Consider the following 23,841-nt stretch of genomic DNA (forward strand, 5'->3'; position numbering starts at 1 on the left):
GTAGACGCCACCGGCCGGGGCAGTCTCCTGGCACACGCTACCAGGAAACAGCACTCAGATTCCACCGAAACTAACGTCTGAAGGTATCGCCATCTAGACCTCCGTACCGACGCCGTAAGTGGAACGACAAATGATATAACTAAAGTGTATCATGTATCTTCATAAGAAATAACAATACTCATTTAACAATAGGAAATAGTATTGTATAATAAATAACTTTTACTGGACAGCACAATATTACCATTTTTGAGGCTATTAATACATTCACAATCATTTGTTATTAATAGTAACTACTACTACACCACTACTATAGTAGCGCTGACACCAAACCAAATATTTTTAGATAGGTTTGTAAATTACTTCTATTTAAAAATCTTAATCCTCCCAGTATCAGCTACTGTATGCTTTACAGGAAGTTGAATTGTTCTTTTCTGTCTGACCACAGTGCTCTCTGCTGACATATCTGTCCCTATCAGGAACTGTCCAGAGCAGGAACAAATCCCCATAGCAAACATCTCTCAAACATGCTCTGGATATTTCCTGATAGGGACAGAGGAGTCAGCAGAGAGCACTGTGGTCAGACTGAAAAGAACATTCATACTTCCTCTGTAGTATACAGCAGCTGATAAGTACTGGAAAGATTAAGATTTTTACATAGAAGTAATATACAAATTTAAAACAAAAATGGAGAAACAGAAACATAGCCGCACATCCACAAATTGTATTTTAGTTTTACATTTGTAGTCTATCCCCTTTTCCATGGCCAGAACTCCACTCCACCCATTCGGCCCAGGCAATTTTAAAGAACAGGAGACTGCATAAGGGTTTCCTCCTAACATTCTTCCTGCCCTCTAGTAGGGAGCACATGGTAGGTGTTCACACTGGTGTGGTGCTCTGTAGTAGCCATTGTTATTGTGATGCTTTGTCTGTGGGGTGGGGTGGTGTGGCCCAGAGCCAGGGGCTTGATCGTGTTTACAAAAATAGAGAAACAGAAACATAACCACACATCTACAGTTCTGATCTATGTGTTTTTAAGCATAATTTCAAAAACTAACAGGTTGTTAGTATACATTGTGATCAAAAATGACAAGCCCACTCGCCATGTCAAGACCACCTACTCAGAGTGGGTCCCTAACCTAACACTGGCGTAGCGCCGGGCAGCGACCACTGCCTCTGCAACACCTAACCCCATAGGTGGAATGACCCAGTGGCCAAGTAGCCCCAGGCAAAAAGGTGATGGCCCGCTGGGCATTTTTGTCGGAGGAACCATATGCTTTTCTTGCCTCTGCTCCGCATCTGCCAGTGAGGACGAGGAAGATCCTACTTTCCCGTGTCCTTTCTCATCCTCATCATCTAACACTGATGACGCGCCCCCCAGAAGGCAGCGGAGACGCTGCCAGGTGAGGCCACACCCCCCATGATAGTGACCCAGTGACCGACACTAGTATGAGCGTCCATGTCGCTTGTAATAGGAGTCCGATCCTCCAGACAAGCGTATCGGCGCCCCCTTCCGGTGAACCTGTTTGGAGACCCCCATAGGGATATCAGCCACGGATTCCTGAGTTTGTTGGCGACTCAGGAATCTGGATTGACACAGCCAGATACACTGGAATAGACAATTTTAGTTATCATTTCAGTGATTACTTTGTCAATCATATGGTGGAGCAAACAAACTTGTACGCCCAACAGTTCATTGCCCACCACCCTGATTCATTTTTGGCTTGGCCCGATGGATGGTACGCCATCAATGCAGCCAAAATGAGGACATTTTGGGGCCTCATGCTGCGTATGGGCTTAGTCAAAAAAACAAGTGTCAGGCAGAACTGGAGTGGGGACGTCCTCTACCAGACCCCACTCTACGGTATGGCCATGGCACAAGGACAGTTTGAGGCCCTTTGGAAATGCCTGCATTACACTGATAAAGCGGCATGTCCCCCCCGAAGTGATCCTGCCTATGACCGGCTTTACAAAGTGAGGCCGGTCATAGATCACTTTAGGGCCAAATTTTGGCTCCCCTCAGGGAGCTCTCGGTAGATGAGTCTCTTATCAGTTTTAAGGAGAGACTCATCTTCCGCCAGTATATTCTCAAAGCGCACCCCGAACGCTGAACGTGAAACGCTACAAACTTTGGGAGAGTACCTCCGGGTACACTTATAAGTTAAGAGTATATGAGGGACGGGATTCCCGTATTGAACCCCCCAGAATGTCCCCCCCACTCTGGGTGTTAGCGGGAAACTCGTTTGGGACCTTGAATAAGGGTTACCTCGTGTACGTGGACAACTTTTATACCAGCATCCCTCTGTTCACATCCCTTGCCGACAGATCCACGTCCACTTGTGGGACTGTGCGGAAGAACCAGAGAGGCTTCCCTCTAAATTTTTCAGACACCTATGCCCAAAGGCGAGTCCTGTGCCCTGACCCATGAAAACATGTTGCTGGTCAGGTATAAGGATAAGAGGGATGTCCTTATGCTGACCCCAATTCATGGTAACGGCAGCTCACCTGTCCCTGTGCGAGGTACCAAAACAACCACACCTGTCATCAAAAAAAAAAAAAAAAACCTGATAAGACCTCTGGGGGTATTTTTTCCAAAAATGGGTCACTGAGTCACTAGCATCGGGGTCTTTTTTATGTTGCCTCAAAAGCACAGCGCTCTCTCTCCACCTGAGCGGGGTGCGCATTTGAGGCAACAGGTTAGGGACGGCCACACACATCACATTCCCGGAATGATTCAGAGCATAGGGTTTGGGGCGGGCATATTTTTTACTTTTGGCTATGCTCTGGGTCATCATTCTGGAAACATAATTGGCATATCAGTAGTAACATTGTCATTTTCAATCCCCCCCCCCATAGTACACTTCATCCATTCCTGGAAAATAAATGTAGGTGTCAGGATTCGGCAGGCTGGAATTGGATCCTCTGTGTCAGAGAGGGATTGGCGTGGACCGTACCGGTGGACCGGTTCTAAGTTGCTACTGGTATTCACCAGAGCCCGCCGCAAAGCAGGATGGTCTTGCAGCGGCGGTAGCAACCAGGTTGTATCCACCGGTAACGGCTCTACCTCTGACTGCTGAGATAGGCGCGGTACAAGGGATTAGGCAAGAGCAAGGTCGGACGTAGCAGAAGGTCAGGACAGGCAGCAAGGGTCGTAGTCAAGGGCAACGGCAAGAGGTCTGGAACACTGGCTTGGGACATACAAGGAACGCTTTCACTGGCACAATGGCAACAAGATCCGGCAAGGAAGGGAAGGGGAAGTGAGGTTATATAGGGAAGTGCACAGGTGAATACACTAATTAGAACCAGGCGGCAATCAGCGGCGCACTGGCCCTTTAAATCGCAGAGAGCCGGCGCGTGCAGGGACAGTACAGACGGGGAACGAGTCTGGTAAGCGGGCCGGGATGCGAACCGCGAGCGGGCGCGTCCCGCATCGCGGATCGCATCCCGGCTAGGGACATTATCGCAGCGCTCCCGGTCAGCGGGTCCGACCGGGGCGCTGCAAACAGGAAAACGCTGTGAACGCTCTGGGGAGGAGCGGGGACCCGGAGCGCTCGGCGTAACAGTAGGGAACACCGATCCGTTCCAAATGTCCAGTTCCCCCTCTATACACCTTCCCCGGGGGAATGTATGCAACCTTTAGCTACAGATATGCCATAGGCCTCAAATTCAAACATAGCTCTATTACTCTTGAGCCCTGTAGTTCGCCCGCACAGCATGTTATATCCACATAGGGGATATTTCCATACTCAGAAGCAATTGGGTTACAAAATTAAGGGGGCATTTTCTCCTATTATCCCTTGTGCAAATGAAAAATTTGGGATAACACCGGCATTTTTGTTAAAAGAAAAACCTATTTTGTCGTTTTACGTCCCAATGTTCCAAACACCTGTGAGGTGTAAATACTCACTGCACCCCTTGTTACGTTCCTTGAGGGGTTTAGTTTCCAAAATGATGGCACTTTAGGGGGTCCTGCTATTCTGGCACAATGGTAGCTCTGTAAACGCTCATGGTCTTTGACAAAATTCTCCAAAAGCTGAATGGCGCTCCTACTCTTCTAAAACCTGGTGTGCACCCGCAGAGCTGTTTACGTCAAATATGAGGTATGTCCTTACTCTGAAGAAATGTATTTACTAATTTATGGTGACATTTTCTCCTATTACCACTTGTGAAAATGAAAAATATGGGGTAACCTCAGCATTTTAGTGTAAAAAATAAAATTTTTCCTTTTCACATCCCAGTTTAATGAACATTTATCAAGCACCTGTGGGGTGTTAAGGCTCACTGTACCCCTTGGGGGTGTAGTTTCCAAATTAGTATGCCATGTGTTTTTATTTTTTTGCTTTTCTGGTACCATAGGGGCTTCCTAAATGGGACATGCCCCCAAAAACCATTTCAGCAAAATTTGCTTTCCAAAAGACAAATGTGACTCCTTTTCTTCTGAGCAGTGTAGTGCGCCCGCAGTGCACTTGACATACACACATGGGGTATTTCCATACAAGAGATGGGCTTACAAATTTTGAGGGCATTTTCTCCTATTACCTCTTGTAAAAATCATTACTTTAACGAAAAGTCGTCAAACACCTGTGGGGTGTTAAAGGAGAACTTCAGACCATAAAAATTGTCCCCCATAGTGCCGGCAGTAAAAAAATAAAGATGTACATACCTTTCTCTGCTCCCCCGGGGCCTCCGGTAAACGGCTCCGGTCTCCGCCGCAATCCACTTACTGGTTGCCGGTGGTCGGATGAATCAGCCAATCACCAGCCGCAGCGCAGTCCTACTCGGCAGGTGATAGGCTGAGCGGCAGTGTGAAAACGCTTCAGGACACAAAATTCTTCTCTACATCGGCACCTGCGGCCGGGGCCGAAAACGTCACACTGACGCTCAGCCTATCGCCGGCCGAGGCGGACTGCACTGTGGCTGGTGATTGGCTGATTCATCCGACCACCGGCAACCAGGAAGTGGATTGCGGCGGAGACCAGAGCCGGTTAACGGAGGCCCCGGGTGATCTGCTATTGGTCGTCGCTTCTGGCGACCAATAGGAGGGGTGGCACCCCTGCCACCTCACTCCTATCCCTTTAGGGGGATCATGGGTGTCTTAGACAACCGCAATCCCCCTTATATTCTGGGTCACCATAGACCCGTAATGACCCAGGAATCGCGCAAATCGCAAGTGTGAATTCACTTGCCGCGATCGCCGACATGGGGGGTCTGATGACCCCCCTGGGTGTTTGCACGGCATCCCGGTCCGATCCCCGCCCGGCGCATGGCGTCGTCATGGGTCCTTAAGTACCAGGGTGTCATGACGTACGCGTACGTCAAGTGTCCTTAAGGGGTTAATATACTTACATTGGGAGTATTTCTGAAGATAGAAGAACCAGCACAATAATATTCAGGGTCGATTTCTCCAGTTTCCTTTTATTTTCTTTTTTTTTTTACAAAATAAATTATAAAAGTGATATGATAGATTAAACATAGGAAATGTAAATTTTTCACACTTTTTATTAATTATGCCTGACCATGTGTCCAGTAAGCAGATAAGGGCCACATTGAGGGTATTTCTGAACACAGAAAAATTGGTGCAGTAATGTTCGAGGTAAACCTTGGTGTTAATAGTTTTTCTGTGCATGGAGTGGGGGTCACTCCATGCATGGACACAGCCAGGAACCGGCCAGGAGATTGCAGGGGGTCCCAGTGGTCGGACCTCCAAAATCAGACCCTTATTGCTTATGCTGTGGCTAGAGTAGAAGATGTTTGGCACTAAAGTACCCCTTCAAAGCTCAACATATTGGGTTGTTTAAGACTTAAAGAGGCCTTTTAGATATTTTCATGGTTAGTGGATCTTATCACACTGCAAGGTAGGGGTTAAAGGGGTACTCCGGCCCTAAGACATCTTATCCCCTATCCAAAGGATGCATGGAGCGACAATAGCTCAGTGTCTGAAGACTCATGACCACTCGGCCAGAGTATCATGACATCACGACTCCACCCCCTTGTGACATTAAGCTGTCCCCCTCAATGCAAGACTATGGGAGGGGGCGTGACGGCCTAGAAGTTTATAGATAGAAGGGAATCCATGTGATGGTGACCCATACCTGGCACTGTGATCAGTTACACTATGTGAAAACATCTGACATCGCTCAAGCATGTTGTGCTAAATTTGTCTGCATAAAAAGGTGTCCCAACGATTCCTACCATATGTTTGGAAATGCTGTCTGATCTGTACATTTGCAGAAAATAAACTTTTTATCTGGCATGCTCTATATGTAAATTAGGCTTACTCCTTATTGCAACCAGTCCCCTCATCATGGCTGTAGTGACGCCTTCATAGGATTAATTGTATAGCCAGACTACACCTATGTCATCAATCTCTCAAGAAATTTCCCGCTTGCCCTGAAGTGTCTTCCACTGTCTTCTGTGTTGTGTCACAGTGTACTATAGAAACCACAGCCAAGACTCATGGAACAAACTCATTTTTTTTTAAAGCTGTAAGCGATATTTTGTATTTAATTTTATAGCCATAACAGTGTTACTTAATGTGAATTGCCAGTCACTGTTGGATTGAGTTCAATAGAGCTCACTAATCAAAAATATCTGGTTTTAGAACAATTTTGACCATGAAATGTTCTAAAAAACTGTCCATAATACTGAATTTGAGCATAGCCTGAGACTATGGTCACACCTAGATTTTTAAACCTTTTTAATAAGCTTAAATGGCTATTTTTCATTTCATAAAAAAGGCTGTATTTTTTACTATTAAGTTCTATTGATTAACAGAGCCAAAGAAACTGCAAAAAATTTCAGCCTTTTTTGACCCTCAAAAATGACAGTTTTTTTAGCCTCAAATGAGACTTAAAAATGATGTGTGAACAAACCCATCCTGACAGTGAATTACAGTGTTATAACTTTTCTCCTCCCACCACTTTTAGGCTGTCAGTTTGCTGCCAATCATTAATCATTTTAGCCTGGGAAATTCTCAAATAATGACCCTTAAAGGGGTACTCCAGTGGAAAACTTTTTTTTTTTTTTTTTTTAATCAACTGGTGCCAGAAAGTTAATCAGATTTGTAAATTACTTCTATTAAAAAATCTCAATCATTCCAGTACTTATTAGCTACTGAATACTATAGAGGAAATTATTTTCTTTTTGGAACACAGAGCTCTCTGCTGACATCATGACCACAATGCCCTCTGCTGACATCTCTGTCCATTTAAGAACTGTCCAGAGTAGGAGAAAATCCCCATAGCAAACATATGCTGCTCTGGACAGTTCCTAAAATGGACAGAGATGTCAGCAGAGAGCACTTTGGTCACAATGTCAGCAGAAAGCACTGTGTTCCAAAAAGAAAATAATTTCCTCTGTAGTATTCAGCAGCTAATAAGCACTGGAACGAATAAGATTTTTCATATAAGTAATTTATAAATCTGTTTAACTTTCTGGCACCAGTTGATTTAAGGAATATAATATTGTTTAAATTTAGCAAAATTAATTTGTTCCACACATAATACTTTATCATATATTTTATATTATAAAATGGTGTAAAAATTATGATTTAAGGCAGTATAATTCTTCTGCTGTGTTTATTATATTTAGAAAATAATCTCTGTGGCTACATTATATGTATTTTATAGTATCCCTGATATATCCTCATGTAGTCCTAATTTACAATCATTCCTGCTTCTTAGTCACTGCCCCAACATCGTAATTCTTAAGGACAAGGTATTCTAAGAATTCTGGTGCCCAGTCTCTAAGCAGCATTGGAATCTTGGTGGCATGATACTGATAGTAGACTTCTCTTTGTCTCAGGGCTCCACCTTTAATGATTTCTAGTGCACATTCTTCTTTTGGAGCGGCAGGCTGCTGGATCACATGTGATACTGTATTAATAGCGGAATCTGCAACAATAAAGATGTCATTTTACAGTTAATGGTAATGTACACTTAAAGCGTACCTGTCATAGTGCAAAAAAAAGTGATATGTTACTCATGACCCAATACTGATCATGTGCATATAATTTTTATGTGTCTCGGACCTATATATCCAGAGATATAAGCATTTATCTGATGGTGAGTTACTTTTTCATTGTGCAGGCTGAAGGGGGCGTGTCAGTCTGTCTCCCTCACAAGAGCAAGCCTGGGCAGTCAGCCAATCAGTACTCTCTACTCTGTAACCCTTTCCTCTCTGGTTTTATGCTGTGTCATGTGTCAGAGGAAGATACTTGGAGCTTGCCTGCAGTAATCAGAAGACATTATGGTGAATTCATAACAGGATAAAATGTATAAATATAAGAATAGATCTTTATAAAATGAGTGCAAGGATTTTTTAGATAAAAGTACAGCATTTTTATGAATACATGTTCTGTTTTATCTTCTCCTAGTAAAGCTGGATGCTAATCAGCATAGCTGTCACTATGTGTGTCATTCATCTTTCACAGACTCCTGAATGTCTGATCAACTTCTTTGTCATTCAGGAGTCCGAGAAAGCTTTGACTATTTCAGCATGCTGGGAGTTGTAGTTTAGTAACAACTGAAGCTGCAATGTTTGTAAATAACTGTGTTAGAGCAGTGTTGCCTCCAGCTGTTTTAAAACTACAGCTCCCAGCATGTCCACACATCCTTTATCTGTAGTTTTGCATACACAATAGATATCTCCTATACTGGATACCGGTATGCTTTACGGCCGGTATCCAGTATTCTGTAAAATCTAGACTAGTCTGTCTGGCTGAAAGACAGGCGACCCCTAGTGGCTATTTTGAGCTTGAATTTTTAGTGCAGACATAAGCGAGTTGTTATGTTACCCACGTAGAGCTTTTTTGCTTTAGTTGTTTTGAAACCATTGTTCATCTTGTACTCTGCTCACACACCTCTTCTCACTTGATATACCTAAATGTCTCCCTGTACTTGTATACCTTGCTCATGGAGGGCACATTATTTGACCTTTCTTTCCATGTAATTTTATGTTCCCCTCCCCACAAAATAGTGTGTTTTTATACATACTTTTATTATTATTTTTTTTTATTGTGTGCTTCTATTCCTTTGCCCCTGGCAAAACCCCTTAAGAGCACCTCCTATCACAGGACAGTAAACCTGCCTGAGAAGAAAAAATGTAATATATGTTTCCCCACACATCAGTCAGGTTTCCTGTCTGGCAGATATAATACACAGGGGGTGTACTGGTGTGGTGCTGTGCGGTGTCCGTTGCTGCCGTGGCGCCGTCTCTGCGGGGGGGGTGCGGCCCATAGACTGGTTTGGGTGGCATTGGGGCCGCTCTGCCGGTGGGTCGCTCCCCCCTGTGGGCATTGGCGTCGCGGCGGTGGTGGTCGCCGCCCGGTGCTGCGCCATTTTATGCTAGGGACGTTAGGGACCCACTCTGGATAGGTGGCCTTGACGTGGCGAGTGGGCTTGTACTTTTTGATCAAAAATGTATACTAACAACCTGTTAGTTTTTGATATTATGCTGAGAAGCAATCAGATCATTATACAAGATTGTAGATGTGCACCATGTCTGTTTTTCTACCCGAATTCACACAGGGGGACATTGTCCCCTGAAGATCAAAAATACCCCTCTACTTGTTGGTGCAGTTAGTACAGTTGGTGCAGCTGGCTGTGTGACACTTGAAAGACCAGATTTTGAGCTGCAGGAGACCATTTCTGGACTTGCACTTACTTGCTTAAGGTTTTCTGAGTGACTATAAATATTGAGGACCTTAAGGCTAGGTTCAGACTACGGAATCTCCGGGCGGACCGTGCGGACACTGCAATCACCAATAGACTGCAATGTGTTCCGCTAGTATTTCTGCCTAAAGAATGAGCAACGCCATTCTTCAGGCGGAAATTTCCAACCGGATTTTCCGTTCACAAACTCCAATTCACAAATTCCAAAGTGTGAATTTATCAATGGAAACCCAATCACTACACTATACATTTTAGCAAGCAGAATTTTCGCCTGCAATTTCAAAGCGGAATTGCAGGCGGAAATTCCGTAGTCTGAACCTAGCCTAAGGAGTCTAAATGTGTTCAAGATACCATTGTTGTAATGTTCACCCTGCCACTCATTCAAACTTACCCCTCACCAGATATACCCTTTTTCAGAACCTCATTGGTCACCCATATGATTTCCTTGGCCAATCTGTACCTGCTATGCAGCAATGGATAAATAAGCTAAATCAAATTTGGTGCTTAGAGGAGTTGCCTAGCTGGGCTGATCAGAATCATGACCAGTTTTTAAAAACATGGTCACCCTTGATTTCCTTCAGACAGGATTCCATGCCTCATTCACCCCACCAAAGTCCTGTAATAGTGGGCACACCTAATAATCCATTATCCTCCTAACCCTCCACCTTCCCTATTGCTCACTCCCTAGACTCCCCTGTGGCTATTTAGCCAGGCCCTCAGATACTTCACATCTATTTATTGTTTTTTCCCCATCCCACATGGTGTTCTTATAGTTCATAACTTGTAGAAAGCAAGTGTGTATTAAGACATTTAAACTAAAGAAAAAATCCCTTTGGTCAGAGCTCTATTGTACTCTGAATGCACATTTGTATAAGTCCATAGGGAAGAGTTTACTTATGGCAAACTTTGTTACAGCATATTCACAGACAAACACATCTACAATTCCAATGTCTTGATTTTAGTTTTTTATTCCTTTTTTTTCAATAATTTAACAATTTAGCTAGAGTTAACATCAACACAGATCTTAACAGAAAACTGCTACTACAATGCGAGGTATACCGGGTCATCTTTTCTGACCAGACCTAAAACCGTGGTATGTCGCGGTTTTAGGTCCGGTGACAAAACCGGATACGGCAAAAAGGAGATTTTTTAGACTTACCGTAAAATCTCATTCTCGAAGGATCCATTGGGGGACAAAGACTCTGGGTATATGCTGCTGTCTCTAGGAGGCTTGACACTATGGTACCAAAAAGTTGGCTCCTCTCAGCAGGATATACCCGCCTCCAGGCCACTGAGCAATTCAGTTTTAGTCCCAGAGCAATAGGAGGAGACTGACAGGTCAAAAGGAAAAAACAAAAAACATGAACTGTCCTGGAACCAGAAGAAAAAATAATTGAGCACTCCCTCGGACAGATAACCGAAAAGGAACCCCAGAAAAGTTCTGGAGCTGTGTCTCCCACTGGATCCTTCAAGAAAGAGATTTTAAGGCAAGTCTAAAAAAATCTAATTTTCTCTATCGGCTCCATTGGAGGACACAGACTCTGGGACGTACCAAAGCCGTCCCTTGGGTGGGTAGAGAAAAAAGGTCAGGCAGTCGACTGTACCACCGCCGGCTGCAACACTTTACGGCCCAGCCTAGCATCAGCCGATGCGAAAGTATGAGCCTGGTAGAATCTCGAAAAAGTGTGCAAAGACGACCAGGTGGCCGCTTTACAGATCTGCGAGGCCGAGGCCTTGTTTCGGAGAGCCCAGGAGGCTCCCACAGAGCGGGTGGAATAAGCCAAAACCCTGAAGGGTGGGATCTTCCCCTTGCAGCGGTAAGCTTCCGAAATAGCACATCGGATCCACCGAGAAAGGGTGGCCTTAGAAGCAGGCTGTCCCTTCCGACGACCTTCCGTAAGGATGAAAAAATAATCGCACTGATGAAAGGAAGAGGTAACGGAAAGATAAGTCCGAACAGCTCGTACCACATCCAATTTGTGGAGCAGGCGCTCCCTGGGATGAGAAGGAGCGGGACAAAAGGACGGAAGGACGATGTCCTCGTTGAGATGAAAAGCCGAAACGACCTAGACAAGAAAGACGGACCTGGCCGGAAAACAACCTTCTCCTGATGAACTATCAGGAAAGGAGAGCGCTGCAAGTTCAGATACTCGCCTAATGGAAGTAATAGCTATAAGAAAAGCCAAGAAAAGGGGACCGATAAGGAGGGACAGCGTGTGCCACGCCCTGAAGAAAGGTCCGGACATGCGAGTTGGAAGCATTAGGACGCTGAAAGAGAATGGAAAGGGCCGAAACCTGACCCTTAAGGGAGCTGAGAGCCAGTCCTTGTTCTAACCCCGACAGCAAAAAGGAGAGGAGACGGGGAACGGAAAAGGTAACTGGAGAAAAAGTCTGAGCTTCGCACCAACGAAAGTAAGCCCGCCAGGTACGGTGATAAATTTTCGCAGAGGAGGGCTTGCGAACCCTGAGCATGGTGCGAATTACTTGGGAAGAAAAGCCACGGGCCCTTAGAACTGCGGTCTGAACCGCCACACCGTCAAATGCAGCGACTGTAAATTGGGGTGGCAAAGAGGACCCTGTGACAGTAGGTCTGGACGAAGTGGAAGGCGGAGCGGAACGTTGTCCAGAAGCCAGACCACGTCGGCGTACCATGCCCTTCGAGGCCAGTCTGGAGCCACCAGAATGGCGGGGACTCCTTCCGCCTTGAGCTTCCTCAGAACCCTGGGAAGGAAGGGGAGAGGAGGGAACAGCTAGGGCAGGACAAAGCCCGACCACGGAATTACTAGGGCATCCACAGCTAGAGCCAGGGGGACCCTGGACTTTGACACAAACGTCGGAATTTTCCGGCTGTGTCGAGACGTGAAGAGATCCACGTCTGGGGTCCCCCAGAGGTCACAGACCTGTGCGAACACCTCCAGAAGAAGGGACCACTCTCCGGGGTCGGCTGAGGACCGACTGAGGAAATCCGCTTCCCAGTTGAGCACTCCCAGAATGTGAATCACCGAAATGGCTGGAACTACTTGTTCCGCCCAGAGAAGGATCTTTGTCACCTCGGACATGGCTGCTGAGCTGCGAGTGCCGCCCTGCCGATTGATGTACGCCACAGCCGTGGCGTTGTCTGACTGGACACGGACAGGGTGGCCCTGAAGTAGGGACTCCCAATGCTTCAGACAAAGATAAATCGCCCTCAGTTCCAGGAGGTTTATGGAAAGAAGGGCTTCTTGGGGAGGCCAAAGGCCTTGAACCGTCAGATCCCTGAAAACACCCCCCCAGCCCGACAGACTGGCATCTGTCGTGACCACCTGCCAGTGGAGGGGAAGGAACGAACGCCCCTGAAGAAGAAGGGGGGAGCGGAGCCACAAGCACAGAGACCGACGGGTCCGGAGAGGGAGAGCAATCTTGCAATCGAGAGAGAGAGGAGACCTTTCCCATCGTGCAACAATCGCCAGCTGAAGAGGGCAGTAATGAAACTGGGCAAAGGGTACAGCCTCCATGGCTGCCACCATCTGACCCAGGACTTCCATGCAAGTACGGATGGTGACCGGGAATGGTGTCCGGAGGGAGCCGACTCCCGACAAGAGGGCCAGACGTTTGTCCGGCGGAAGGCGAATCCAAGCCGAGGCCGAGTCGAACTGAAGCCCCAAGAAGATCAGAGACTGGGTGGGGGAGAGAACTGATCGGTTGATCATCCACCCGAAGCGACATAAGGTCTGAAGAGTGAGGCTCACATTCTCTAGAGCCTGGGCTCTGGTGGAGGACTTGATGAGGAGGTCTTCAAAGTAGGGTATCACTGAAACCCCTCTTGACCGTAACAGAGCTTGGTAAAGACTGGTGGCGCTGTGGCCAGACCGAAGGGGAGAGCCACAAATTGATAATGACCTTCCGGAACCACTGGTGTCCGGGAAAAATTGGAACAAGGAGGTAGGCATCCTTGATGTCCACATTGGAAAGAAACTCCCCTTGATCCATAGAGGCCACCACCGAACAGAGAGATTCCATTGGGAAATGGTGGATAAGAAGAGGTCGTTTGGGACATTTGAGATCCAGGATTGGCCGCACAGACCCGTTTTTCTTGGGAACCATGAAAAATTGGAATAGAAACCCCGAAAGCATTCCCTCAACCTAAAAAACAAAAAATATATGAGACCTAGTCTGGAAAACACCAGACCAATGTCCACCTCCTTAAGACACTAAGCAAAAACTGAATTGCTCAGTGGCCTGGAGGTGGGTATATCCTGCTGGGAGGAGCCGACTTTTTGGTTACCATAGTGTCAAGCCTCCTAGAGACAGCAGCATATACCCAGATTCTGTGTCCCCCAATGGAGCCGATAGAGAAAATGAGCCGACCGAAGTCACTATGTGACTCCAATCGGCTCATTAAAATGAATGAGATACGGGCCGGATCCAGTTCCTGTAGTGTCAAAACGTAGTGTTAACCCTGCCTTACATGTGACTGAGTATTATCAAAATATCTCCAGCTGTTTGGAAGTTATACTGTATCATATTTTTCCCATAGACTTGTATGGGACTTTAAATAAAAACCCTGACTCTCTCAAATGGGGGGGGGGGGGGGGGGGGGGCAAGGGTTAAATTACCTATCCTATGTTTGTTGTTGTCATGTGTGCCAAGTTTCACATTAATATCTTCAGCCGTTTGGAAGAGATGCTGGAACATACACACATTCACGCTGTGATTTTAACCCCTTGGGGACAAAGCCCATTATTTTTTTCAAATCTGACCTCTATCACTTTATGCATTAATAACTCTGGGATGCTTTTACTTATAAATTTGATTCAGAGATTATGTTTTTCGTGACATATTCTACTTTATGTTAGTAGTCAATACTTGCATAATTTCTTGATGAAAAATTCGAAAATTTGAGGAAAAATTAGAAAATGTAGCATTTTTCTAACTTTGAAGCTCTCTGCTTGAAAGGAAAAGGGACATGTCAAATGAATTACATACTGATTCACATATACAATATGTTAACTTTATGTTGGCATCATAAAGTTGACATGTTTTTTTACTTTTTGAAGACATCAGAGGGCTTCAAAGTATAGAAGCAATTTTTCACAAAAATTTCAAAATTTTTCAGGGACCAGTTAAGTTTAAAAGTGAATTTGAGGGTCTTTCTGTTTGAAATCCCCTTTGATGAGAGAGGATTGGAGATCCCCCATTATGAAAACTGCACCCCTCAAAGTATTCAAAATGACATTCAAAAAGTTTGTTAACCCTTTAGGTGTTTCACAGGAATGGCATTAAAATGGAGAAAAATCAAAATCTAAATTTTTTACACTAACATGTTGTTGTAGCCCCATTATTTTCATTTTTACAAGGGGTAAAAGGTACAAAGGCCCCCAAAACTGGTAATTCATTTTCTCTCGAGTAAGGAAATACCTCATATTTGGATGTAAAGTGCTCTGTAGGTGCACTAGAGGGCTTAGAAGGGAAGGAGCGACAATGGGATTTTGGAGAGCAAATTTTGCTGAAATGGGTTTTGGGGGCATGTCGCATTTAGGAAGCCCCCATGATGTCAGAACAGTAAAAAAAAAAAAAAAACATGTCATACTATTTTGGAAACTACACCCCTCAAGGAAGGTAACAAGGGGTAAGGTGAGCCTTAACACACCACAGGTGATTGACGAACATTTGTTAAAACGGGACGTAAAAAAAAAATAATAATAATTTTTCACTTTCACAAGGGGTAATAGGAGAAAAAGCCCCCAAAACTTTTAACCCCATTTCCCCATATGTGGATGTAAAGTGCTTTACGGGCTAACTACAATGCTTGGAGTGAAGGAGCGCCATTGGGCTTTTGAAGAGAGAATTTCACGGACCACTGTTCCAAAAATCTGTCAGACACCTGTGGGGTGTAAATGCTCACTGCACCCCTTATTACATTACATGAAGGGTGTAGTTTCCAAAATGGGGTCACATGTGGGGGGGTCCACTGTTCTGGCAGCATGGGGGCTTTGTAAACGCACATGGCCTTCAATTCCGGACACATCATCTCTCCAAAAGCCCAATGGCGCTCCTTCTCTTCTGAGCATTGTAGTTCGTCCACAGAGCACTTTACATCCACATATGGGTTATTTTCAAACTCAGAAGAAATGGGGTTACAAAGTTTGGGAGGCTTTTTTCCTATTACCCCTTGTGAAAATGAAAAATCTGGGGTAACACCAGCATTTCAGGGGGAAAAAAACTAATTTTTTATTTTCACGTCAAACTTTAACGAAAATTCGTCAAAGACCTGTGGGGGGTTAAGGTTCACTATACCCCTTGTTACATTCTGTGAGCCTTGTTGTGCGCCCGCAGAGCATTTTATGCCCATGTATGGGGTATTTCCGTACTCAGGAGAAATTGCGTTACAAATTTTGGGGGTCTTTTTCTCATTTCACCTCTTGTGAAAACGAAAAGTATGGGGCAATACCAGCATGTTAGTGTAAAAATTTGTATTTTTTACACTAACATGCTGGTGTAGCCCCTAACTTTTCCTTTTCATAAGGGGTAAAAGGAGAAAAATCCCCCTAAAATTTGTAACACATTTTCTCCCGAGTACGGAAATACCCCATATGTGGCCCTAAACTGTTGCCTTGAAATACAACAGGGCTCTGAAGTGAGAGAGCACAATGCGCATTTGAGGCCTAAATTAGGACTTTGCAATAGGGGCGGACCCAGATACAAGTATGGCGCTTGTCTCCACCTAAACCCTACGGCAGTGTTTCCCAAACAGGGTGCCTCCAGCTGTTGCAAAACTCCCAGCCTGCCAGGACAGTCAATGGCTGTCCGGCAGTACTGGGAGTTGTTGTTTTGTAACAGCTGGAGGCTACGTTTTAGAAACACTGCCGTATGAGACGTTTTTCATTTTTATTAAGGGGAGGGGGGGGCTTGTAACTGCGTAGGAGTATGTGTATATGTAGTGTTTGACTTTTTATTTAGTGTCAATGTAGTGTAGTGTACTGTTTTTCGGGTACATTCACACGGGGGTTCACAGTGAGTTTTCCGCTTGGAGTTTGAGCTGCGGAAGAAAATTTGCCGCAGCTCAAACTTGTAGAAGGAAACCCACTATAAACCTGCCCGTGTGAATGTACCCTGTACATTCTCATGGGGGGGGGGCTCCCCAAACCTTCAGCTGTTGCAAAATTACAACTCCCAGAATGCACAAAGACAGGCCGTACATGCTGGGAGTTGTAGTTTTGCAACAGCTGTAGGCACGCTGGTGAAACAGACTTTAGCTCAGTGATTCCAACCCGTGTGCCTCCAGCTGTTCCAAAACTACAACTCCCAGCATGTATGGTCTGTCAGTGCATTCTGGGAGTTGTAGTTTTGCAACAGCTGGAGGCACACGGTTGGAATCACTGAGTTAGGAAACAGACTCTAGCTCAGTGTTTCCCAACCAGTGTGCCTACAGCTGTTGCAAAACTACAATTCCCAGCATGCCCAGACAGTCAGGGATGCTGGGCGTGTAGTTCTGCAATATCTGGCCCTTCAGATGTTTTAGAACTACAGCTCCCAGCATGCCTGGACAGTCTGGGCATGCTAGGAGTTGTAGTTATGCAACAACTGGGGAAGAACAGTTTGGAGACCACTAAGAAGTGGTCTCCAAACTGTAGCCCTCCAGATTTTGCAAAACTACAACTCCAAGCATGCCCAGACTGTCCAGGCATGCTGGGAGTTGTAGTGCTGCCACATATGAAGGGCCAGATATTGCATAACTACACTGGCCAGAATCCCTGACTGTCTGGCCATGCTGGGAATTGTAGTTTTGCAACATCTGGGGGGCTTAAATTTGGAGAACACCGTATAGCGGTCTCCAAACTGTGCCACTTTAGATGTTGCAAAACTACAACTCCCAGCATGCCCAGACAGTCAGTGCATGCTGAAAGTTGTAGTTTTGCAACATCTGGAGGACCACAGTTTGGAGACCACTACACAGCCTTTGGCTGTCTGGGCATGCTGGGAGTTGTAGTTTTGCAACTTTTAGAAGGCCACAGTGAAGATCACTTACCGGTGATCTTCACTGCAGCCTTCTCCACGCCGCACTTTCCGGCTGCACTCCTGATTTCTCCGCCGCCGTCACCCGATCTCTCATCATCTCTCCCACCGCCACTCCGGTAAGCAGGTTCTCTCCCCCCCCCCCTTGTTTCTCCCCCCTCTGCCCGAACTTCGATCGGTGGGCAGAGCGGGGGAAATGAACGTTAACCCTCCCGCCCCCAACTGCCATAGGTCGTCAGCCTGATCGACCAATGGCAGGGGATATCACTGATCACTGTTATTTTCCGGCCGATTGGGTCACCAGTGACCCTATTAGCCCGGTATCGCCTGTACGCCCTTCATCCCCAACAGGTTAAGAACAATGCCAGGTTTTCTGCCGAAGGTCTCTTCAGTTGATAACCTCAGCCAGGAGATTGTATTAACGGTTTTCAAGGTATAACAATCTGCATCTACTGGATGTGAAGAGATCTTTATCTACCTATTTGGATATAACAGCTCCTTTCAGGAAGTCTGAGGGATTATTTCTCCAGTTCCAAGGCCAAATAGAGGAAAGAAAGCAAGCAAGACATCTTTGGCCAGGTGGATTAGAGATACTAGCAAGCACTGTTATCAGCTTGAAGGTAAGCTCCTGTGCCTAGGCGGTAACAGGCTGAGGAGGGCAAGTAACAATGGTCCTATCCCACCCTTGTAACGTCAGGCTGTTGCTGCTTGGTATCGTGCTGAGAATGAAAATACGGGGAACCACACACATTTTTTTGCATAAATAATTAACCCCTTAAGGACAATGGACGTACTCCTACGCCCCCGTTTCCGAGTCCTTAAGGACCGAGGACGTAGGAGTACGTCCTGTCCATTCCCGGCCCCCCGCCGCTAGCCGGAGGGGAGCCGGTGCCCGATGCCTGCTGAAATCGTTCAGCAGGCATCGCGGCATATCGCCGAGGGGGGTCATTATGCCCCCCCATGTTGGCGATGGCCGCAGATCGCTGGACAATTCAGTCCAGCGATCTGCGGCGATTCCGGGTCAATCGGGTCTCCAGTGACCCGGTGACCCGGAATTACTGGCTGATCGGGGCCGTCAGAGACGGCCCCGAACAGCCAGAGCCTGCAGGGGTGAGGTGGCACTGGTGCCACCTCACGATCGCCCTGATTCGTCGGCCGGATTCCCGGCCGACCAATCAGGGCGCCTGCTGCGGGTGTCACTCCCACACCCGCTCCGCCCCTCTTCCGGACGACGTGAGCGGGTGCGGGACGTGCACCCCTGGTGCTGGGGACCCCGATCCCCGGCGTTAATGTTGGGATCGGGGCCCCAGGAGCGACGGCGGCGGCGGGACTGACCTGTGCGGCGATCAAGCAGCAGCAGCAGGTGAGTGACAGCCTCCTGCTGTTGCTTAGCAACAGCTCCCAGCATGCCCTTTTTGCATGCCCTGTAGTTATGCAACAGGAGGAGGCAGATCACCACAACTCCCAGCATGCACTTATGGGCATGCTGGGACTTATGGTTTTGCAACAGCTGGAGGCACATTCTTTCTATGGAAAAGTGTACCTTCAGCTGTTGTGTAACTACAACTCCCAGCTTGCACAAACAGCTAAAGTGCATGCTGGGAGTTGTAGTGGTGCATCTGCTGGTTGCATAACTACAACTCCCAGCATGCCCGTTGGCTGTCGGTGACTGCTGAGAGTTGTAGTTTTGCAACAGCTGAAGGCACACTGAGTTAAGTAGCAAACCAGTGTGTCTCCAGCTGTTGCATAACTACAATCCCCAGCCAAAGTAGTATGCCTCCCGCTGTTGCATAACTACAACACCCAGCATGCCCTTCCGCTGTCCGTACATGCTGGGGGTTGTAGCTTTTGCAAGAGCTGAAGGCACACTGGTTGCAAAACACTGAGTTTGTTGCCAAACTCGGTGTTTCACAACCAGTGTGCCTCCAGCTGTTGCAAAACTACAACTCCCAACATGCACTGATAGACCGTACATGCTGGGAGTTGTAGTTTTGCAACAGCTGGATGTCCCCCCCCCCCCCCCAATGTGAACGTACAGGGTACACTCACATGGGCGGAGGATTACAGTAAGTATCCGGCTGCAAGTTTGAGGTGCGGCAAAATTTCTGCTGCAGCTCAAACTGCCAGCGAGAAACTACTGTGAACCCCCCGCCCGTGCGACTGTACCCTAAAAACACTACACTAACACAAAATAAAATAAAAAGTAAAAAAACACTACATATACACATACCCCTACACAGCCCCCCTCCCCAATAAAAATGAAAAACGTCTGGTACGCCACCGTTTCCAAAACGGAGCCTCCAGCTGTTGCAAAACTACAACTCCCAGCATGCACTTATAGACCCTACATGCTTGGAGTTGTAGTTTTGCAACAGCTGGATGTTCCCCCCCCCCAATGTGAACGTACAGGGTACACTCACATGGGCGGAGGATTACAGTAAGTATCCGGCTGCAAGTTTGAGCTGCGGCAAATTTTCTGCCGCTGCTCAAACTGCCAGCGAGAAACTACTGTGAACCCCCCTCCCGTGCGACTGTACCCTAAAAACACTACACTACACTAACACAAAATAAAATAAAAAGTAAAAAACACTACCTATGCACATTCCCCTACACAGCCCCCATCCCCTCCCCAATAAAAATGAAAAACGTCTGGTACGCCACCGTTTCCAAAACAGAGCCTCCAGCTGTTGCAAAACAACTACTCCCAGTATTACCAGACAGCCACTGACTGTCCAGGCATGCTGGGACTTTTACAACAGCTGGAGGCACCCTATTTGGGAATCACTGGCGTAGAATACCCCTATGTCCACCCCTATGCAAGTCCCTAATACAGGCCTCAAATGCGCATGGCGCTCTCACTTTGGAGCCCTGTCGTATTTCAAGGCAACAGTTTAGGGTCACATATGGGGTATCGCCTTACTCGGGAGAAACTGTGTTACAAATTATGCGGGTATTTTCTGCTATTACCCTTTTTAAAAATCTAAAATTTTTGGGAAACCAACATTTTAGGTAAAAAATTATTTTTTTTTTTTACATATGCAAAAGTTGTGAATCACCTGTGGGGTATTAAGGTTCACATTACCCCTTGTTACGTTCCCCGAGGGGTCTAGTTTCCAAAATGGTATGCCATGTGTTTTTTTTTTGCTGTCCTGGCACCATAGGGGCTTCCTAAATGCGGCATGCCCCCAGAGCTAAATTTGCTTTCAAAAAGCCAAATGTGACTCCTCCTCTTCTGAGACCTGTAGTGCGCCAGGAGAGCACTTCTCACCCCCATATGGGGTGTTTTCTGAATCGGGAGAAATTGAGCTTCAAATTTTGGGGGGTATTTTCTGCTATTACCCTTTTAAAAAATGGATAACATTTGGGAAAGCAAGCATTTTAGGTAAAAATTATTATTTTTTTTATTATCATATGCAAAAGTCGTGAAACACCTGTAGGGTATTAAGGTTCACTTTACCCCTTTTTATGTTCCCCGAGGGATCTGGTTTCCAAAATGGTATGCCATGTGTTTTTTTTTGCGGTTCTGGCACCATAGGGGCTTCCTAAATGCGGCATGCCCCCAGAGCAAAATTTGCTTTCAAAAAGCCAAATGTGACTCCTTCTCTTCTGAGACCTGTAGTGCGCCAGCAGAGCACTTTTCACCCCCATATGGGGTGTTTTCTGAATCGGGAGAAATTGGGCTTCAAATTTTGGGGGGTATTTTCTGCTATTATCCTTTTTAAAAATGTAACATTTTTGGGAAACCAAGCATTTTAGGTAAAACTTTTTTTTTTTTTACATATGCAAAAGTCGTGAATCACCTGTGGGGTAGTAAGGTTCACTTTACCCCTTGTTACGTTCCCTGAGGGGTCTAGTTTCCAAAATGGTATGCCATGTGTGTTTTTTTGCTGTCCTGGCACCATAGGGGCTTCCTAAAGGTGACATGCCCCCCAAAAACCATTTGTCGCTCCTTCCCTTCTGAGCCCTCTACTGCGCCCGCCGAACAATTAACATTGACACATGAGGTATGTGCTTACTCGAGAGAAATTGGGTTTCAAATACAAGTAAAAATTTTCTCCTTTTTACCCCTTGCAAAAATTGAAAAATTGGGTCTACAAGAACATGCGAGTGTAAAAAATGAAGATTTTGAATTTTCTCCTTCACTTTGCTGCTATTCCTGTGAAACACCTAAAGGGTTAATACACTTACTGAATGTCATTTTGAATACTTTGGGGGGTGTAGTTTTTATAATGGGGTCTTTTATGGGGTATTTCTAATATGAAGACCCTTCAAATCCACTTCAAACCTGAACTGGTCCATGAAAAATAGCGAGTTTGAAAATTTTGTGAAAAATTTCAAAATTGCTGCTGAACTTTGAAGCCCTCTGGTGTCTTCCAAAAGTAAAAACTCATAAATTTTATGATGCAAACATAAAGTAGACATATTGTATATGTGAACCCAAAAAAAAAATATTTTGAATATCCATTTTCCTTACAAGCAGAGAGCTTCAAAGTTAGAAAAATGCTAAATTTTCATTTTTTTCATCAAATTTTGGGATTTTTCACCAAGAAAGGATGGAAGTTAACATAAAATTTTACCACTAAGTTAAAGTAGAATATGTCACGAAAAAATCTCAGAATCAGAATGATAACTAAAAGCATTCCAGAGTTATTAATGTTTAAAGTCACAGTGGTCAGAATTGCAAAAAACGCTCTGGTCCTTAAGGTGTAAAATGGCCTGGTCCTTAAGGGGTTAAATAAATAAAAAACAAAAATACATAGGGTTCCCCGTATTTTCATTCTCAGCACAATACCAACTAAGCAGCAACAGCCTGATGTTACCAGGGTGGGTTAGGACCATTGTTACTGGCCCCTCCCCAGCCTGTTACTGCCTAGGCACAGGAGCGCCATTTTTGACGCTCCGGGCCTGTTAGTACCGGCTCTTCCTGGCACCCCTGTGGCATTGGGTACCAGGGTAATAATTGGGGGTAATAGCTAGCTGTTTTTGTGGCTAACACTAAGCCCAACTTAGTAAAGGATTCCGTCTATCAGACAGCTTCAACTACTAATCCTAAACACCACATGTTTATCATGGGAGTTGTAGTTTAGCAACAGTTGGAGGCACCCTGTTCCTAAACTACAACTCCCATCATGGAAGTCGTAGTTTAGCAACAGCCAGGGAAGCCCGCTTATCTCCCACCGCCTGCGCTGCATGACTACAGCTCCCAGCATGTCCTCACTGTAAAGGCATGCTGGGAGTTGTAGTTGTGAGGCGCAGGCTGGTGGGAAATATGCGGGCGGATGACAGGGAAGCAAGTGGGAGTTGTAATTTAGCAACAGCGAGCCTCCAGTTTTGCAACCACTGGAGACACCCTGTTCCTAAACTACAACTCCCATCATGGGAGTTGTAGTTAAGCGGGCTTCCCTGGCTGTTGCTAATCTCCCACCCACCTGCGCCACATGACTACAACTCCCAGCATGCCCTTCCAGCAAGGACATGCTGGGAGTTGTAGTTGTGTGGTGTGCGGGCGGCGGGGAGCGGAGCCGGCCGGCAGGGAACCTTGAATATTATACTACGGCACTGTAATTTCTTATTTCCCGCCCGGAGCTGTGATTGGCTGAGGGGTCTTGGCCAATCACAGCTTCAGGTGGGAAATATGAAACTAAAGTGCCATAGTTTTATATTCCTGTGAGACGGCCGGGGAGCGGAGCGCTTGTCACCTGTTCGCAACACACAACTACAACTCCCAGCATGTCCTGTAATGGCATGCTGGGATTTGTAGTTATGCGGTGCAGGGGACAAGCACTCTGCTCCCTGACCGACTACCATGAATATGAAACTACGGCACTGTAGTTTCAAATTTCCGTACTGAAGCTGTAACTGGACCTAGGCTAATCACAGCTCCGGGCGGGGAATATGAAATGACAATGTCGTAGTCCCCCCCCGCATACACTCACCCACTGCCCCCCCGCATACACTCACCACCCGCAGTATGCCACTACCACCCACTGTCCGGCCGCATTTAACACCCGCCAGCTGGCTACTGCAAGACTACAACTCCCAGCAATTCCTCACTGTAAGGGCATGCTGGGAGTTGTAGTCTTACAACAGCGGGAATCCAGTGATAGATGCGGCAACTGGTGATAGGTGCGAGCGGGACTTTCTGGGACTTTTTGTAAGCCAACTTTTTTTTTTGGTA

The 23,841-nt window shown here is 46.1% G+C and overlaps 1 protein-coding gene across 1 annotated transcript in view; it reads right to left on the reverse strand.

Moving 5' to 3' along the window:
- Nucleotides 1-7,492: 7,492 nt before the first annotated feature.
- HSD11B1 (hydroxysteroid 11-beta dehydrogenase 1) overlaps nucleotides 7,493-23,841 on the reverse strand; it is a 65,410-nt gene continuing 49,061 nt past the window's right edge. The window contains exon 6 of the mRNA XM_056558144.1: nucleotides 7,493-7,889. Within this exon, the coding sequence (XP_056414119.1) occupies nucleotides 7,663-7,889 (227 nt within the window). The 3' untranslated portion in view covers nucleotides 7,493-7,662. The remainder of the gene's footprint in view (nucleotides 7,890-23,841) is intronic.

The sequence above is a fragment of the Hyla sarda genome, chromosome 2 (genome assembly GCF_029499605.1).
Source record: "Hyla sarda isolate aHylSar1 chromosome 2, aHylSar1.hap1, whole genome shotgun sequence".
Taxonomy (NCBI): Eukaryota; Metazoa; Chordata; class Amphibia; order Anura; family Hylidae; genus Hyla; species Hyla sarda.